The sequence below is a fragment of the Motacilla alba genome, chromosome 2 (genome assembly GCF_015832195.1).
Source record: "Motacilla alba alba isolate MOTALB_02 chromosome 2, Motacilla_alba_V1.0_pri, whole genome shotgun sequence".
In the NCBI taxonomy this organism is placed as follows: Eukaryota; Metazoa; Chordata; class Aves; order Passeriformes; family Motacillidae; genus Motacilla; species Motacilla alba.
The window spans coordinates 151,123,627-151,142,474 of NC_052017.1; the positions used below are offsets into that span (position 1 = coordinate 151,123,627).

The following is an 18,848-nucleotide window of genomic DNA, read 5'->3' on the forward strand; positions in this document are numbered from 1 at the left end:
GACAGAACCGGGACAGAGCCGAGACAGAACCGGGGCAGAACCGAGACAGAACCGGGACAGAACCGAGGCCGCCCGCGGCACCAGGACCGGGACTGCACCAAGAACCTCCCGGGCAGCAGCGGCACCGGGACCGGGACCCCCAAACCGGGACCCTCAAACCGGGACCCCCAAACCGGGACCCTCAAACCGGGACCCCCCAGCTGGCAGGGTCGGTTCTGGTTCGGTTCCATCCCGGTTGTGGCCCGGTTCTATCCCGGTTCTGGCCCGGTTCTGTCTCGGTTCCGTCCCGATTCTGTCCCGGTTCTATCCCGGTTCTGGCCCGGTTCCGGCCCGGTTCTATCAGAGTTCTGTCCCGGTTCTATCCCGGTTCTGGCCCGGCTCTGTCCTGGTTCTGTCCCGATTCTGTCCCGGTTCTGTGTCGGGTCTGGCCCGGTTCTGCCCCAGGTTCTGTCCCAGTTCTGGCCCGGTTCTGGCCCGGTTCTGTCCCACTGCAGATCCCGGTTCTGTCCCCGTTTTGTCCCGGCTCTGGCCCGGTTCCTGGCCCGGTTCTATCCCGGTTCTGGCCCGATTCTGGCCCGGTTCCGTGCCGGTTGTGGCCCGGCTCTATCCCGGTTCCGGCCCGGTTCTGTCACGGTTCTGGCCCAGTTCTGGCTCGGTTCTGTTCCCGTTCTGTCCCGGTTCTGTCCCGGTTCCGTCCCGGTTCTATCACAGTTCTGTCCCAGTTGTGTCCTGGTTCTATCCCGGTTCTGGCCCGGTTCTATCCAGATTCTGTCCCGGTTCCATCCCGGTTCTGTCCCAGTTCTGTCCCGGTTCCATCCCGGTTCCGTCCCAGTTCTGTCCCGGTTCCATCCCGGTTCTGTCCCGGTTCCGTCCCGGTTCCATCCCGGTTCTATCCAGATTCTGTCTCAGTTCTGTCCCGGTTCCATCCCGGTTCTGTCCCGGTTCCATCCTGGTTCTATCCAGATTCTGTCTCGGTTCTGTCCCGGTTTTGTCCTGGTTCTGGCCCGGTTCTGGCCCGGCACGGGGTCCCCGGCGTCCCAAAATCCCGTCCGGAACCCCCAGCCCCATTTTGGGGGGACCCCGGACCCAGAGCCAGAACCGGGGACCCCCAGCCCCATTTTGGGGTCCCCCATTCCTGGGACCCCCAGCCCCATTTAGGGGACCCCCAAACCCGCAGTTCCAGTTGGGACCCTGGGCAGCGGTTTGGGGTTTTTGGGTGCGGGTTTGGGGTTTTTGGGTGCGGGTTTGGGGTTTTTGGGTGCAAATTTCGGGCTTTGGGTGCGGGTTTGGGGTTTTTGGGTGCGGGTTTGGGGGTTTTGGGTGCGGGTTTGGGGTTCCCAGGTGAGGATTTGGGGTTTTTGAATGCAATTTTGGGGTTTTTGGGTGCGGGTTTGGGGTTTTTGGGTGCGGATTTGGGGTTTTTGAGTGCGGGTTTGGGGTTTTTGGGTGCAAATTTCGGGCTTTGGGTGCGGGTTTGGGGTTTTTGGGTGCGGGTTTGGGGGTTTTGGGTGCGGGTTTGGGGTTCCCAGGTGAGGATTTGGGGTTTTTGAATGCAATTTTGGGGTTTTTGGGTGCGGGTTTGGGGTTCCCAGGTGAGGATTTGGGGTTTTTGAGTGCGGGTTTGGGGTTTTTGGGTGCAAATTTGGGGCTTTGGGTGCGGGTTTGGGGGTTTTGGGTGCGGGTTTGGGGTTCCCAGCTGGGAATTTGGGGTTTCCAGGTGTGGATTTGCCGGTTTTGGGTGCGGATTTGGGGTTTCCATGTGCACATTTGGGGTTTCTGGGTGCGGATTCGGGGGTTTTTGGGTGCGGATTTGGGATTCCCAGGTGCGGATTTGGGGTTTCCAGGTGTGGATTTGCCGGTTTTGGGTGCGGATTTGGGGTTTTTGGGTGCTGATTGGGGTTTCCATGTGCACATTTGGGGTTTTCGGGTGCGGATTTGGGGATTTTGGGTTCGGATTTGGGGTTTCCAGGTGTGAATTTGGGGTTTCCAGGTGTGAATTTGGGGTTTTTAGGTGCGGATTTGGGGGTTCCAGGTGCAGATTTGAGGATTTTGGCTGTAAATTTGGGGGTTTTGGGTGCGGATTTGAGGTTTTTGGGTGCTGATCTGGGGGGTTTGGGTGCAATTTTGGGGTTTTGGGTGCGGATTTGGAGTTTTGGGTGCGGGTTTGGGGTTTTTGGGTGCGGATTTGGGGTTTCCATGTGCACATTTGGGGTTTTTGGGTGCGGGTTTGAAGTATCCAGGTGTGGATTTGGGGGTTTTGGGTGCAGTTTTGGGGTTTCCGGGTGCGGATTTGGGGTTTTTGGGTGCGGATTTGGGATTTCAAGGTGAGGATTTGGGGTTTCGAGGTGCAGATTTTGGGGTTTCCAGGTGCGGTTTTGGGGTTCCCAGGTGCGGGTTTGGGGTTCCGTGAGTGTATTTGGGGTTTCCAGGTGCACATTTGGGGTTTTTGGGTGCAGATTTGGGATTGCCAGGTGCAGATTTGGGGTTTTTTGGGTGTGGATTTGGAGTTTCCAGGTGCGGATTTGGGGTTTTTTGGGTGCGGACTTGGGGTTTCCAGGTGCAGATTTTGGGGGTTCCATGTGCGGTTTAGGGTTTTTTGGGTGCGGATTTGGGGTTCCCAGGTGCGGTTTTGGGGTTCCCGGGTGCGGACTTGGGGTTTTGGATGTGAATTTGGGGTTCCCATGAGTGCATTTGGGGTTTTGGGTGCTGATTTGGGGTTTTGAGTGCGGACTTGGGGTTTCCGGGTGCAGATTTTGGGGGTTCCATGTGCGGTTTTGGGTTTTTTGGGTGCAGATTTGGGGTTTTTAGGTGTGAATTTGGGGTTCCTTGAGTGTATTTGGGGTTTTTGGGTGCGGTTTTGGGGTTTCCGGCTGCGGATTTGGGGTTTTGGGTGTGAATTTGGGGTTCCCATGAGTGTATTTGGGGTTTTTGGGTGCAGATTTTGGAGTTTTTGGGTGCGGATTTGGGGTTTTGGGTGCAGATTTTGGGGTTTCCAGGTGCGGTTTTGGGGTTCCCAGGTGCACATTTGGGGGTTTTGGGTGCGGATTTGGGGTTTTTGGGTGCGGATTTGGGGTTTTTGGGTGCGGATTTGGGTTTTTGGGTGTGGATTTGGGATTCCCAGGTGGGGATTTGGGGTTCCCAGGTGCACATTTGAGGTTTTGGGTGCGGATTTTGGGGGTTTGGGGTGAGGATTTGGGGTTTTTGAATGCAGTTTTTGGGGTTTTTGGGAGCGGATTTGGGGTTTTTGGGTGCAGATTTGGGGTTCCCAGGTGCGGATTTGGGGTTTTTGAGTGCTGATTTGGGGTTTTTGGGTGCAGATTTGGGGTTTTCGGGTGTAAATTTGGGGGTTTTGGGTGGGGATTTGGGGTTTTCGGGTGCGGATTTTGGGGGTTCCATGTGCGGATTTGGGGTTTTTGAGTGCTGATTTGGGGTTTTTGGGTGCAGATTTGGGGTTTTCGGGTGTAAATTTGGGGGTTTTGGGTGGGGATTTGGGGTTTTTGGGTGCGGATTTGGGGTTTTTGGGTGTAAATTTGGGGTTTTTGGGTGCGGATTTGGGGTTTTTGGGTGCGGATTTGGGGTTTTTGAATGCAATTTTGGGGTTTTTGGGTGCGGGTTTGGGGTTTTTGGGTGCGGATTTGGGGTTTTTGGGTGCGGATTTGGGGTTTTTGGGTGCGGGTTTGGGGTTGGCGGTGCCGGGTGGGGGAGGGGCGGCGGTGGCGGTGCCGGGTGGGGGAGGGGCGGCGGTGCCGGGTGGGGGAGGGGTTTGGGGTGCGGGTGGGGGAGGGGTTTGGGGTGTGGCTGTCGCACAAGGGTCCCTTTGATGCCATCAAGGCCCCTTTGTGCCGGGATTAGGGGGAGGGGCCGCGGGCAGGGGGGGGGGGGAGGGCTGGGGCCGGTTTGGGGTTGGGGCCGGTTTGGGGTTGGGGCCGGTTTGGGGTTGGGGCCGGTTTGGGGTTGGGGTCAGTTTGGGGTCGGTTTGGGGTTGGGGTCGGTTTGGGGCCGGTTTGGGGTTGGTTTGGGGTCAGTTTGGGGTCGGTTTGGGGTCGGTTTGGGGCTGGGGCCGGTTTGGGGTTGGGGTCGGTCTGAGGTTTGGGGTCGGTTTGGGGTCAGTTTGAGGCCGGGGTCAGTTTGGGGTCGGTTTGGGGTCAGTTTTGGGTCTGGGGTTTGGGTTTGGGGTCAGTTTTGGGGTCGGTTTGGGGTTGGGGTCAGTTTGGGGTTTGGGGTTTGGGGTCACTTTTGGGGTTGGGGTCGGTTTTGGGTCTGGGGGCAGGGTGGGGTTTGGGGTCAGTTTGGGGTTGGGGTCAGTTTGGGGTTTGGGGTCAGTTTGGGGTTTGGGGTCAGTTTGGGGTTGGGGTCAGTTTTGGGGTCAGTTTGGGGTCAGTTTGGGGTTGGGGTCGGTTTTGGGTCTGGGGGCGGGGTGGGGTGGGCAGGAATGGGGGAGAGAGAGACCCCAAACCTGTGCCTGATGGGGAGACCCCAAATCCCAGCCAGGGTCAGGAGAGACCCCAAATCCCATCCCTAGTCTGGGGGAGACCCCAAATCCCAGCCCAGGGTCACCTGGACACCCCAAATCCCAACCGGGGTCAGGGGAGACCCCAAATCTGAGCCCAGGGTCACCTGGACACCCCAAATCCCAACCGGGGTCAGGGGAGACCCCAAATCCCAGCCCAGGGTCACCTGGACACCCCAAATCCCAGCCCTGGCCTGGGGGAGACCCCAAATCCCAACCGGGGTCAGGGGAGACCCCAAATCTGAGCCCAGGGTCACCTGGACACCCCAAATCTGAGCCCAGGGTCACCTGGACACCCCAAATCCCAGCCCAGGGTCACCTGGACACCCCAAATCCCAGCCCAGGGTCAGGTGGATCCCCACAATCCCAGTGCTGGGGTCACGGGGAGACCCCAAATCCCAGCCCAAATCCCACTTTGGTGTCACCTTGACCCCCAAATCCCAGTTTGGTGTCCTCAAATCCCAGTTTGGTGTCACCAGTGACCCCCAGATCCCAGTTTGGAGTCCCCAGATCCCAGTTTGGTGTCACCTGTTCCTCACAGATCCCAGTTTGGTGTCGCCAGTGACACCCAGGTCCCAGTTTGGTGTCCCCAAATCCCAGTTTGGCATTCCCAAATCCCAGTTCAGTGTCCCCAAATCTCAGTTTGGTGTCCCCAAACCCCAGTTTGGTGTCACCTGTGACCCCAGATCCCAGTTTGGTGTCCCCAGATCCCAGTTTGGTGTCACCTGTGACCCCAGATCCCAGTTTGGTGTCCCCAGATCCCAGTTTGGTGTCACCTGTGACCCCAAATCCCAGTTTGGTGTCCCCCAAATCCAGTTTGGTGTCCCCAGATCCCAGTTCAGTGTCCCCAGATCCCAGTTTGGTGTCCCTGTCCCCCATCCCCCATTCCCGGTGTCCCTGTCCCCTCCCACCCCCCGGTGGTGTCACATGTCCCCCCCCCGTGTCCCCCCCGTGTCCCCTCCCTGTCCCCCTGGCACGGCCGGGCACAAAGGCGCTCTGTGCTCCCTGTCCCTTTGTCCTTTGTCCCTCTGTCCCCACTGGGAGCACTGGGAGCACTGGGATGGCACTGGGATGGCACTGGGATGGCACTGGGAGCACTGGGATGGCACTGGGATGGCACTGGGAGCTGCCCCACGTCAGGGAGCTGCTGCTGGTGGGGCTGGGCCGCGCCCACAGCCGCCCCTTCCTGCTGGTACTGGGGATACTGGGATGGACTGGGATGGACTGGGATGGCACTGGGAGGGCACTGGGATGGCACTGGGATGGCACTGGGATGGCACTGGGATGGCACTGGGAGGGCACTGGGAGGGCACTGGGAGCACTGGGATGGCACTGGGATGGCACTGGGAGCACTGGGATGGCACTGGGATGGCACTGGGATGGCACTGGGAGGGCACTGGGAGCACTGGGATGGCACTGGGATGGCACTGGGAGCACTGGGATGGCACTGGGAGGCACTGGGATGGCACTGGGATGGCACTGGGATGGCACTGGGAGGGCACTGGGATGGCACTGGGATGGCACTGGGAGCACTGGGATGGGCACTGGGATGGCACTGGGATGGCACTGGGAGGGCACTGGGAGCACTGGGATGGCACTGGGATGGCACTGGGAGCACTGGGATGGCACTGGGAGCACTGGGATGGCACTGGGATGGCACTGGGATGGCACTGGGATGGCACTGGGAGCACTGGGATGGCACTGGGATGGCATTGGGAGCACTGGGAGCACTGGGATGGCACTGGGATGGCACTGGGAGCACTGGGAGCACTGGGATGGCACTGGGAGCACTGGGATGGCACTGGGAGCACTGGGAGCACTGGGATGGCACTGGGATGGCACTGGGATGGCACTGGGAGGGCACTGGGAGCACTGGGAGCACTGGGATGGCACTGGGATGGCACTGGGATGGGCACTGGGAGCACTGGGATGGCACTGGGATGGCACTGGGATGGCACTGGGAGCACTGGGATGGCACTGGGATGGCACTGGGATGGCACTGGGAGCACTGGGAGCACTGGGATGGCACTGGGAGCACTGGGATGGCACTGGGATGGCACTGGGATGGCACTGGGAGCACTGGGATGGCACTGGGATGGCACTGGGAGCACTGGGATGGCACTGGGATGGCACTGGGATGGCACTGGGAGCACTGGGATGGCACTGGGATGGCACTGGGAGCACTGGGATGGCACTGGGATGGCACTGGGATGGCACTGGGATGGCACTGGGAGCACTGGGATGGGCACTGGGAGCACTGGGATGGCACTGGGATGGCACTGGGATGGCACTGGGAGCACTGGGATGGCACTGGGATGGCACTGGGAGCACTGGGATGGCACTGGGAGCACTGGGATGGCACTGGGAGCACTGGGAGCACTGGGATGGCACTGGGAGCACTGGGAGCACTGGGATGGCACTGGTCTCTTACTGGTGTCCCTTACTGGTGTCACTGGTCCCTCGCTGGCCCCGCCTCTCTGTCCCAGTCCCTTCCCGGTCCATCCCAGTTAATCCCAGTTTGGTCCCAGTTAATCCCAGTCCATCCCAGTTTGGTCCCAGTCCCTCCCAGTCCCTCCCAGTCCCTCCCAGTTCATTTCCAGTTCCCCCAGTTTGCTTCCAGTTCCCCCAGTCCCTCCCAGTTTCGTCCCAGTCCCTCCCAGTCCCTCCCAGTCCCTCCCAGTTTGTTCCCAGTTTGGTCCCAGTCCCTCCCAGTCCCTCCCAGTCCCTCCCAGTTTGTTCCCAGTTTGCTCCCAGTCCCTCCCAGTCCCATCCCAATGCTTCCCAGTCCCCCCCAGTTCCCCCCAGTTTGCTCCCAGTCCATCCCAGTCCATCCCAGTCCCCCCAGTTTGCTCCCAGTCCCTCCCAGTTTCATCCCAGTCCCTCCCAGTTTGGTCCCAGTCCATCCCAGTTTGATCCCAGTTTGGTCCCAGCTCCCCCAGTTCCCCCCAGTTTCATCCCAGTCCCTCCCAGTCCTTCCCAGTTTGTTCCCAGTCCATCCCAGTTTGATTCCAGTCCCCCCCAGTTCCCCCAAGTCCCCCCCAGTTTCCCCCAGTTTGGTCCCAGTTTGGTCCCAGTCCCTCCCAGTTCATTTCCAGTCCCTCCCAGTCCCCCCCAGTCCCTCCCAGTTCCCCCAGTTCCCCTCCCCCCCCCCCCCGGGGGTCCCGAACGGAAAAAAGAGAAAAAATAAAACCGAGAAACTTGAGAAAAACGCGAAAAATGAGAATTTAATCACGGGGGGAGGGGCAGGTCCTGGCAGGGCCGTGAGTGACACTCCCAGGTCCTGGCAGGGCCAGGGCAGTGTCTGAGCAGGGCTATGAGCAGCACCCCCAGGTCCTGGCAGGGCCATGGAGATGAACCAGCAGGTCCTGGCAGGGACAGGGACAGGTCCTGGAAGGGCTGTGAAATGTCCTGGCAGGGCCATTGACACCCCCAGGTCCTGGCAGGGCCATGGGCAGTGACAGGTCCTGGCAGGGCCATGGGGAGCACTCCCAGGTCCTGGCAGGGCCGTGAGTGACACCCCCAGGTCCTGGCAGGGCCGTGGACAGTGACAGGTCCTGGCAGGGCCGTGGGCAGCACCCCCAGGTCCTGGCAGGGCCGTGGGCAGCACCCCCAGGTCCTGGCAGGGCCGTGGGCAGCACTCCCAGGTCCTGGCAGGGCCATGGACAGTGACAGGTCCTGGCAGGGTCAGGGGCAGCGCTCCCAGGTCCTGGCAGGGCTGTGGGCAGCACCCCCAGGTCCTGGCAGGGTCAGGGGCAGCACCCCCAGGTCCTGGCAGGGCCGTGGGCAGCACTCCCAGGTCCTGGCAGGGCCATGGACACCCCCAGGTCCTGGCAGGGCCGTGGGCAGCGCTCCCAGGTCCTGGCAGGGCCGTGGACAGCGACAGGTCCTGGCAGGGCCATGGACAGCGCTCCCAGGTCCTGGCAGGGCCATGGACAGTGACAGGTCCTGGCAGGGCCATGGACAGTGACAGGTCCTGGCAGGGCCATGGACAGCGCTCCCAGGTCCTGGCAGGGTCATGGGCAGCGCTCCCAGGTCCTGGCAGGGCCATGGACACTCCCAGGTCCTGGCAGGGTCAGGGGCAGGAACAGGGTCGGGGTCAGTCCGTAAAGTGCCGAAAACGCCGCGGGGGCTCCGCCGGGGCCGGGGGGGTCCCCAAATCCCCCCCGGGGGGGCCCCAAAACCTCGGGGGGGGGTCCCCGGAGCCCCCCGATATTGCATTGATCCGACATTCATCCAGAGCAGAGCCCCGGGACCCGGCCGGGGGGCCCGGGGGGGTTTGGGGGGTCCCGGGGGGGTTTGGGGGGTCCCCGGGGGGGTCTGGGAGTTCCCAGAGGGATTTGGGGGGGTCCCCGGGGGGGGTCTGGGAGTTCCCAGAGGGATTTGGGGGGGTCCCGGGGGGGTTTGGGGGGGTCCCGGGGGGGTCTGAGAGTTCCCAGAAGAATTTGGGGGGGTCTCCGGGGGGATTTGGGGGTCCCCAGTTGGATTCTGGGGGGTCCCGGGGCGCTTTGGGGGTCCCCAGAGGGATTTTGGGGGTTCCCGGGTGGTTTTGGGGGTCCCCAGAGGGATTTTGGGGGTCCCCAGAGGGATTTTGGGGGGTCCCGGGTGGTTTTGGGGGTCCCCAGAGGGATTTTGGGGGTCCCCAGGGGGATTTTGGGGGGTCCCGGGTCTGTCCTGAGCTCTCAGGGTGGTGTCCCGGGCGGATTTTGGGGGGATTTGGGGACCCTGGGGCAGTTCGGGGTTGTCCTGGTTTGTCCCAGGTGTGTCCTGGGCGGATTTTGGGGGATTTGGGGACCCCGGGGGGAGGTTGGGGGCAGTTCGGGTTGGTTCTGGGTTGTCCCGGCGGTGTCCCCGGGGTTGTCCCAGGTTTGTCCCGGGTGTGTCCCGCGCTCTCAGGGAGGTGTCCCGGGCGGATTTTTGGGGGATTTCGGGACCCCGGGGCGATTCGGGGTTGTCCCGGTTTGTCCCGGGTGTATCCTGGGCGGATTTTGGGGGGATTTGGGGACCCCGGTGGGTTGGGGACAGTTCCGGGGGGGGTTCGGGTTTGTCCCAGGGTTGTCCCGGTTTGTCCCGGGTGTGTCCTGGGCGGATTTTGGGGGGATTTGGGGACCCGGGTGGGTTGGGGACAGTTCCGGGGGGGGTTCGGGTTTGTCCCAGGGTTGTCCCGGGTCTGTCCCGGGGTTGTCCCGGTTTGTCCCGGGTGTGTCCTGGGCGGATTTTGGGGGCATTTGGGGACCCCGGTGGGTTGGGGCAGTTCGGGGCGGTTCGGGGTTGTCCCCGGTGTGTCCCGGTGTTATCCCGGGTGTTATCCCGGGTTTGTCCCGGGTCAGGGCTGTCCCGGGCAGTTGAGCACGTAGTAGTCGTGCACGTACATGAGCACGGCGATGGGCTGGCCCAGGATCAGCGACATCCACACGGCCGCGTTGCCGTAGTGACCGCGCAGGAAGCGCGACACCAGCCACGCCAAAGGGATCTGGGGACAAGGGACAATGACAGGGTCACCTGGTGTCACCGGCCACCCCTCTGTCACCCCCCTGCCCCGCGACACCAGCCACGCCAAAGGGATCTGGGGACAACGGGGACAACGGGGACAGGGACAGCGACACGGGACAGTCAGCGGTGACACCTGCCACCCCCCTGCCACCTCCCTGCCCCGCGACACCAGCCACGCCAGCGGGATCTGGGGACAACGGGACAATGACAGGGTCACCTGCCACCCCCTGGTGTCACCTGCCACCCCCCTGCCACCCTCTGTCACCCCCCTGCCCCGTGACACCAGCCACGCCAGCGGGATCTGGGGACAACGGGGACAATGGGGACAGTCAGCGGGGTCACCTGCCACCCCCCTGCCAGCCTGTGTCACCCTCTGTCACCTCCCTGCCCCGGGACACCAGCCACGCCAGCGGGATCTGGGGACAATGACAGGGTCACCTGGTGTCACCTGCCATCCCCCTGTCACCCCCTGTCACCTACTGTCACCTCCCTGCCCCGGGACACCAGCCACGCCAGCGGGATCTGGGGACAACGGGGACAGGGACAGGGACACAGGGACAGGGACAAAGGGACAGGGACATGGGGACAGGGACACACAAGGACATGGGGACAGGGACATGGGGACACGGGGACAGGGACAGGGGACAGGGACATAGGGACATGGGGACAGGGACACACAGGACAGGGGGACAGGGACACAGGGATAGGGACAGGGGGACAAGGGGACAGGGACACGGGGACAGGGACAGGGGACAGGGAGAGGGACACGGGGACAGGGATATGAGGACAGGGGGACAGGGACACGGGGACACGGGGACAGGGACACGGGGACAGGGACACAGGGACAGGGACACGGGGACACAGGGACACGGGGACAGGGACACGGGGACACGGACATGGGGACAGGGACACGGGGACAGGGACACAGGGACAGGGACACGGGGACAGGGACATGGGGACACAGGGACAGGGAGAGGGACACAGGGACAGGGACACGGGGACAGGGACAGGGGACGGGGACACGGTGACAGGGCCATTGTCCCCCCCTTTCTGGGGACTCCAAACCCATTGTCCCCCCACTCTTTTGGGGTTCCCTGGTTTTGGGGTTCCTCATTTTTGGGGTTCCCCGCTTTCAGGGTGCCCTTTTTTGGGGTGCCCCATTTTTGGGTCGCTCCAGTTTTGGGGTGCCCTTTTTTTGGGGTGTCCCGTTTTTGGGGTGTCCCGTTTTTGGGGTGTCCCGTTTTTGGGTTGTTCCAGTTTTGGGGTGCCCCTTTTTTGGGGTACCCCGTTTATAGGGTTCCCCATTTTATGGGGTGTCCCGTTTTTAGGTTGTTCCAGTTTTGGGGTGCCCCTTTTTTTGGGGTGTCCCGTTTTTGGGGTGCCCCGTTTCTGGGTTGTTCCAGTTTTGGGGTGCCCCTTTTTTTGGGGTACCCTGTTTTTGGGGTGCCCCGTTTCTGGGTTGTTCCAGTTTTGGGGTGCCCCAGTTTCGGAGTGCCCGTTGTTTTGGGGTACCCCGTGTTTTTGGGGTGCCCCTTTTTTAGGTTGTTCCAGTTTTGGGGTTCCCCATTTTTGGGGTGCCCCGTTTTTGGGGTGCTCCATTTTTTTGGGTGCCCGATTTTTAGGTCGCTCCAGTTTTAGGGTACCTCGTTTTTGGGGTGCCCGTTTTTGGGGTGTCCCGTTTTTTTGGGGTGTCCCGTTTTTTGGGTACCCCATTTTTGGGGTTCCCCATTTTTTGGGGTGTCACATTTTGGGGTTGTTCCAGTTTTGGGGTGCCCCATTTTTTTTGAATAGCCCGTTTCTGGGGTGCCCCGTTTTTTGGGGTGCTCCGTTTCCGGGTTGTTCCAGTTTTGGGGTTCCCCATTTTTGGGGTGTCCCGTTTTTGGGTTGTTCCAGTTTTGGGGTGCCCCGTTTTTGGGGTGCCCCCTTTTTTAGGCTGTCCCGTTTTTGGGGTGCCCAATTTTTTGGGGTGCGTTTTTTGGGGTGCCCCCTTCTGGGGTTCCCTGTTTTTGGGGTGCCCGTTTTTGGGGTTCCCCGTTTTTGGGGTGCTCATTTTTGGGGTTCCCTGTTTTTGGGGTTCCTATTTTTGGGGTTCCCGTTTTAGGGGTTCCCGGTTTTCGGGGTCTCCCCCCTTTTGGGGTTCCCGTTTTTGGGGTTCCCGGTTTTTGGGGTCTCCCCCCTTTTGGGGTTCCCTGATTTGGGGTTCCCTGTTTTTGGGGTTCCCTGTTTTTGGGGTGTGGTTTTTGGGGTGCCCATTTTTGGTGTTCCCCGCTTTTGGGGTTCCCGTTTTTGGGGTCCCGTTGTTTCGGGGTGTCCCGTTTTTGGGGTTCCTGTTTTCGGGGTTCCCGTTTTTGGTGTTCCCCGTTTTCGGGGTTCCCTGTTTTGGGGTGTCCCGTTTTCGGGGTTCCCCGTTTTCGGGGTTACCGTTTTTGGGGTTCCCCGTTTTTGGGGTGTCCCGTTTTTGGGGTTCCCGTTTTCGGGGTTCCCTGTTTTTGGGGTGTGGTTTTTGGGGTGCCCATTTTTGGGGTCCCCTGTTTTTGGTGTTCCCCGCTTTTGGGGTTCCCGTAGTTTTGGGGTTCCCGTTGTTTTGGGGTGTCCCGTTTTCGGGGTTCCCGTTGTTTCGGGGTTCCCGTTGTTTCGGGGTTCCCGGTTTTTGGGGTGTCCTGTTTTCGGGGTTCCCGTTGTTTTGGGGTGTCCCGTTTTTGGGGTGTCCCGTTTGGGGGTCTCACCTGCGCGGCCATGCCCATGAAGGCCCAGAGCCGGAACATCCTCAGGGGGACGCTCACCAGGTACTGCGGGGACAGCAACGTTGGGGACCCCGGAATTGGGGGGGCCCCGAGAGTTTGGGGGTGCTCAGCGGGATTTGGGGGGTCCCAGTCGGATTTTAGGGGGTCCCAGAAAAAATTTTGGGGTCCTGGGTGGGAATTTCGGGGTCCTGGGTGGGAATTTTGGAGATCCCAATGGGAATTCTGGGGGATTTTGAAGGTTCCCGGTGGGATTTTGGGGTTCCCGGTGGGATTTTGGGGTTCCCCCCCAGATTTCGGGGTTCCCGATGGGATTTCGGGGTTACCGGTGTGATTTTGGGGTTCCCGATGTGAATTTTGGGGTTCCCGATGGGATTTTGGGGTTCCCGATGAGATTTTGGGGTCCCGGGTGGGAATTTTGGGGTTCCCGATGGGAATTCTGGGGGATTTTGAAGGTTTCTAGTGGGATTTTGGGGATTCCCAGCTGGGCTTTTGGGGTCCTGGATGGGATTAGCGGGGTTCCTGATGGGAATTTTGGGGTCCCGATGGGAATTTTGGGATCCTGGGTGGGGATTTTGGGGTTCCTGATGGGATTTTGGGGTCCTGGGTGGGAATTTTGGGGTCCCTGATGGGAATTTTGGAGTCCCTGATGGGAATTTCGGGATTCCCGATGGGAATTTTAGGGTCCTGGGTGGGAATTTTGGGGTTCCCCCCCAGATTTTGGGGTTCTTGATGGGAATTTTGGGTTCCCGATGGGAATTCCGGGGTTCCTGATGGGATTTTGGGGTTCCCGATGGGAATCTCAGGGTTCCCAGTGGTAATTTGGGGTCCCCGATGGGATTTTGGGGTTCCCGGTGGGAATTTGAGGGTTCCCCCCCAGATTTTGGGGTTCCCGATGGGATTTTGGGGTCCTGTGTGGGAATTTTGGGGTCCCGGGTGGGAATTTTGGGGTTCCCGATGGGAATTCTGGGGGATTTTGAAGGTTTCTAGTGGGATTTTGGGGGTTCCCAGCTGGGCTTTTGGGGTCCTGGATGGGAATTTCGGGGTTCCTGATGGAATTTTGGGGTTCCCAGTGGGAATTTTGGGGGATTTTGAGGGTTTTTAGTGGGATTTCGGGGTTCCCGGTGTGATTTCGGGGTTCCCAATGGGAATTTCAGGGTTCCCGATGGGATTTCGTGGTTCCTGGAGGGATTTTGGGGTCCCGAGTGGGATTTTGGGGTTCCTGATGGGAATTTGGGGGTTCCCGATGGGAATTTTGGGGCCCTGGGTGGTAATTTGGGGTTCCCAGTGGGATTTTGGGGTTCCCAATGGGAATTTCAGGGCTCCTGATGAGAATTTTGGGGTTCCCAGTGGGATTTTGGGGTTCCCAATGGGAATTTCAGGGTTCCTGATGGGCTTTTGGGGTCCCGGGTGGGATTTTGGGGTTCCTGATGGGAATTTTGGGGGATTTTTGGGGGAATTTTGAGGGTTTTTAGTGGGATTTCAGGGTTCCCCCCCAGATTTCAGGGTTCCCGATGGGATTTTGGGGTTCCCGATGGGATTTCGGGGTCCCCGGTGGGATTTCGGGGTTCCCGGGTGTGATTTCGGGGTCCCCAGTGTGATTTCGGGGTTCCCGGTGGGATTTCGGGGTTCCCGGGTTGGATTTCGAGGTTCCTGATGGGAATTTTGGGGTTCCTGATGGGATTTCGGGGTTCCCGGTGGGATTTTGGGGTTCCCAGGTGGGAATTTTGGGGTTCCCGGTGGGAATTTTGGGGTTCCCCCCAGATTTCAGGGTTCCCGATGGGATTTCGGGGTCCCCGATGGGATTTTGGGGTTCCCGGAGGGATTTCGGGGCCCTGGGTGGGAATTTGGGGTTCCCGGGTGGGATTTCGGGGTCCCCGATGGGATTTTGGGGTTCCTGATGGGATTTCGGGGCCCTGGGTGGGATTTTGGGGTCCCCAGTGTGATTTTGGGGTTCCCGGGTGTGATTTCGGGGTCCCCGATGGGATTTTGGGTTCCCCGGTGAGATTTTGGGGTCCCTGATGGGATTTTGAGGTCCCCGGTGGGATTTTGGGGTTCCCGATGGGATTTTGGGGTCCCCGGTGGGATTTCGGGGTTCCCGGGTTGGATTTTGGGGTCCCCGGTGGGGTTTCGGGGCGCAGACCTCGTGGAAGAAGGCGGAGGCCAGGAACACGGCCGCCTGCGCCGTCCACTTGCCGACGCCCCTCCGGAGCATGGGCTTGTAGAAGTGCCTGGGGACCCCAAAAACCCCACACGGGCACCCCAAAAATCACCACGGGCACCCCGAAAACCGGGAGACCCCGAAACAACCAAACCCCCGGAATTCCCGCCCGAAAACCCCCAAATTATCCCCGAAATCCGCATCAAAACCCCCAAAAAACCCCAAAATCACCCAAATTCCTCCCCAAACCCACAAAATCCCTCCCCAAAAACCCCAAAATCACCCAAATTCCTCCCCAAAACAACAAAATCCCTCCCCAAAAACCCCAAAATCACCCAAATTCCTCCCCAAAACAACAAAATCCCTCCCCAAAAACCCCAAAATCACCCAAATTCCTCCCCAAAACCCCAAATTCCCCAAAAAATCCCCCACAAATCCCCCAAATTCCTCCCCAAAACAACAGAATTCCTCCCCAAATTCCCCCAAATCCCCCAAAAACCCCTGAAACGCCCCAAAATCCCAAATTCCCCCCTCAGACTCCCCAAGATCCTCCCCAAAAACCCCAAAAAACCCAAATTCCTCCCCAAAACCCCAAATTTCCCCCCCAAATCCCCCCCAAACCCCCAAATTTCCCCCAAAGATCCCAAAATTCCCCCTCAAAACCCCCAATTCTCCCGAACCCCCAAATATCCCTCCAAAAATCCAAATTCCTCCCCAAAAATTCCAAATTTTCCCCAAATTTCCCCCAAATTCCTGCCCAAAACCCCAAATTCCTCCCCAAAAATCCCAAATTCCTCCCCAAATTCCTCCCCAAACCCCAAATTCCCCCTCCAAATCCCCCCAAACCCCCAAATTCCTCCCCAAAAATCCCAAATTCCTCCCCAAAAATCCCAAATCCCCCCCAAATTCCTCCCCAAAGATCCCAAATCCCCCCCAAATTCCTCCCAAAACCCCAAATTTCCTCCCCCAAATCCCGAAATTCCTCCCGAAAGATCCCAAATCCCCCCCAAATTCCCCCGAAATCCCCAAATTCCTCCCCAAAAATCCCAAATCTTCCCCCAAAATCCCAAATCCCCTCCAAATTCCCCCCAAACCCCAAATTCCCAAATTCCTCCCCAAAAATCCCAAATTCCCCCCCCTCAAAATCCCCCCAAAACCCCAAATTTCCCCCCAAAATCCCCCCCAGAAACCCCAAATTCCTCCCCAAAAATCCCAAATTCCTCCCCAAAAATCCCAAATTCCTCCCCAAATTCCTCCCCAAACCCCAAATTCCCCCTCCAAATCCCCCCAAAACCCCAAATTCCTCCCCAAAAATCCCAAATCCCCCCCAAATTCCTCACGAAAGATCCCAAATCCCCCCCAAATTCCCCCGAAATCCCCAAATTCCTCCCCAAAAATCCCAAATCCCCCAAATTCCTCCCAAAACCCCAAATTCCCCCTCCAAATCCCCCCAAAACCCCCCAAAACCCCAAATTTCCCCCTTCAAATCCCCCCAAACCCCAAATTCCTCCCCAAAGATCCCAAATCTTCCCCCAAAATCCTCCCCCAAACCCCCAATTTTCCCCCCAAATCCCCCCAAACCCCCAAATTCCTCCCCCAAATACCCCCAAGAACCCCAAATCCCCCCAAATCCCCCCAAAACCCCCAAATTCCCCCCAAAAATCCCCCAGTCCCGAACGGCGCGCGTCGGGGCCGCACCGGATGCACCACTTGTGCACCGGGATGTTCCAGTTCTGCCAGAAGTACGTCACCGACTCCGAGTTCCTGCGGGACAGACACGACCCCAAAATCACCCAAAATCAACCCAAAAACACCCAAAACACCCCAAAATCACCCCAAAAACACCCCAAAAACACCCCAAAATCACCCAAAATCCATAAAAAACCCAAATTCCCCAAGCACGTGACCGACTCCGAGTTCCTGCGGGACAGACAGGACCCCAAAATCACCCCAAAATCACCCCAAAAACACCCCAAAACAACCCAAAAACACACCAAAAACACCCCAAAAACACCCAAAATCCATAAAAAACCCAAATCCCCCAAGCACGCGACCGACTCCGAGTTCCTGCGGGACAGACAGGACCCCAAAATCACCCAAAATCAACCCCAAAATCACACCAAAACCACCCCAAAACCAGCGCAAAAATGCCCCAAAACCACCCAAAATCAACCCAAAACCACCCAAAATCACCCAAAAAACACCCCAAAAATCACCCCAAAAATGCCCCAAAACCACCCCAAAACCACCCCAAAAATGCCCCAAATTCACCCCAAAAAACACCCAAAATCAACCCAAAACACCCCAAAAACACCCCAAAAATGCCCCAAAACCACCCCAAAACCACCCTAAACCACCCAAAATCAACCCAAAACCACCCCAGAAATGCCCCAAATTCACCCCAAAATCCCAAATTCACCCCCAATACACCCAAATCACCCAAAACCACCCCAAATCACATCAAAATCGCCCCAAAACCACCCCAAAATCAACCCAAAACACCCCAAAACCACCCCAAAACACCCCAAAACCACCCCAAAACCACCCAAAACACCCAAAAAACACCCAAAATCAACCCAAAACCACCCCAGAAATGCCCCAAATTCACCCCAAAATCCCAAATTCACCCCAAATACACCCAAATCACCCAAAAAACACCCCAAAATCAACCAAAACCACCCCAAAAACACCCAAAATCAACCCAAAAAACACCCAAAATCAACCCAAAACCACCCCAAAAATGCCCCAAATTCACCCCAAAATCCCAAATTCACCCCAAATACACCCAAATCACCCAAAAACACCCCAAAACCACCCAAAATCAACTCAAAACCACCCCAAAATCAACCCAAAACCACCCCAAAACCACCCCAAAAAACACCCAAAATCAACCCAAAACCACCCCAGAAATGCCCCAAATTCACCCCAAAATCCCGAATTTCCCCTCAAAATCCCGAAAATCCCCCGAATCCCCGAATTTCCCCCCAAAATCCCCCCAAATCCCCCCTAAATTCCCCCCAAATTCACCCCAAAATCCCAAATTGACCCCAAAATCCCCCGAAAATCCCGAATTTCCCCCCAAATTCACCCCAAAATCCCGAATTTCCCCCCAAAATCCCCCCAAAATCCCGAATTTCCCCCCCAAAATCCCCCCAAAATCCCGAATTTCCCCCCAAAATCCCCCCAAATCCCCCCTATATTCCCCCCAAATTCACCCCAAAATCCCGAATTTTCCCCCAAATCCCCCCAAATTCACCCCAAAATCCCAAATTGACCCCAAAATCCCCGAATTCCCGGATTTCCCCCCGAAATCCCGGATTACCACCAGTCGCGGTAGAACTCGCGGTCCCCGAACTGCAGCAGCTCGGCCACCACGTTGAGGCACGAGTGGAAGAACCAGTAGAAGAAAATCAGCCAGATCAGGTGGTTGGGCACCTGATTGGGGGAAAAAAGGGGATTTTGGGGGGAAAAATGGGAAAAAATGGGAATTTTGGGGGGTTTAGGGGGAAAAAAATGGGATCTTTTGGAGAAAAAATGGGATTTTTTGGGATAAAAATGGGATTTATTGGGACAAAAATGGGATTTTTTCGGAGAAAAAGGGATTTTGGAGGGACAAAAATGGGATTTTTGGGGGAAAATGGGATTTTTTGGGGCATTTCTGGGCGTTTTGGGGGGGATTTTGGGGGGATTTGAGGGATTTTGGGGTTTGGGGTTTGGCACGAGTGGAAGAACCAGTAGAAGAAAATCAGCCAGAGCAGGTGGTTGGGCACCTGATTGGGGGGAAAAAGGGGATTTTGGGGATTTTGGGGCAAAAAATGGGAATTTTGGGACAAAAAATGGGAATTTGGGGGAAAAAATGGGAAAAAATTGGGGATTTTGGGGCAAAAAATGGGAATTTTGGGTGGGTTTTGGGGAAAAAAAGGGATTTTTTTGGACAAAAAAGGGA

At 58.2% G+C, this 18,848-nt stretch overlaps 1 protein-coding gene across 1 annotated transcript in view; it reads right to left on the reverse strand.

Moving 5' to 3' along the window:
• Positions 1–9,789: 9,789 nt before the first annotated feature.
• Positions 9,790–18,848, reverse strand: part of DGAT1 (diacylglycerol O-acyltransferase 1) — a 42,294-nt gene continuing 33,235 nt past the window's right edge. The window contains exons 11-15 of the mRNA XM_038126945.1: positions 18,225–18,340; positions 16,601–16,666; positions 14,885–14,972; positions 12,727–12,789; positions 9,790–9,980 (exon numbers count right to left, since the gene is read on the reverse strand). Coding sequence (XP_037982873.1) covers positions 9,834–9,980; positions 12,727–12,789; positions 14,885–14,972; positions 16,601–16,666; positions 18,225–18,340 — 480 coding nt within the window. The 3' untranslated portion in view covers positions 9,790–9,833. The remainder of the gene's footprint in view (positions 9,981–12,726; positions 12,790–14,884; positions 14,973–16,600; positions 16,667–18,224; positions 18,341–18,848) is intronic.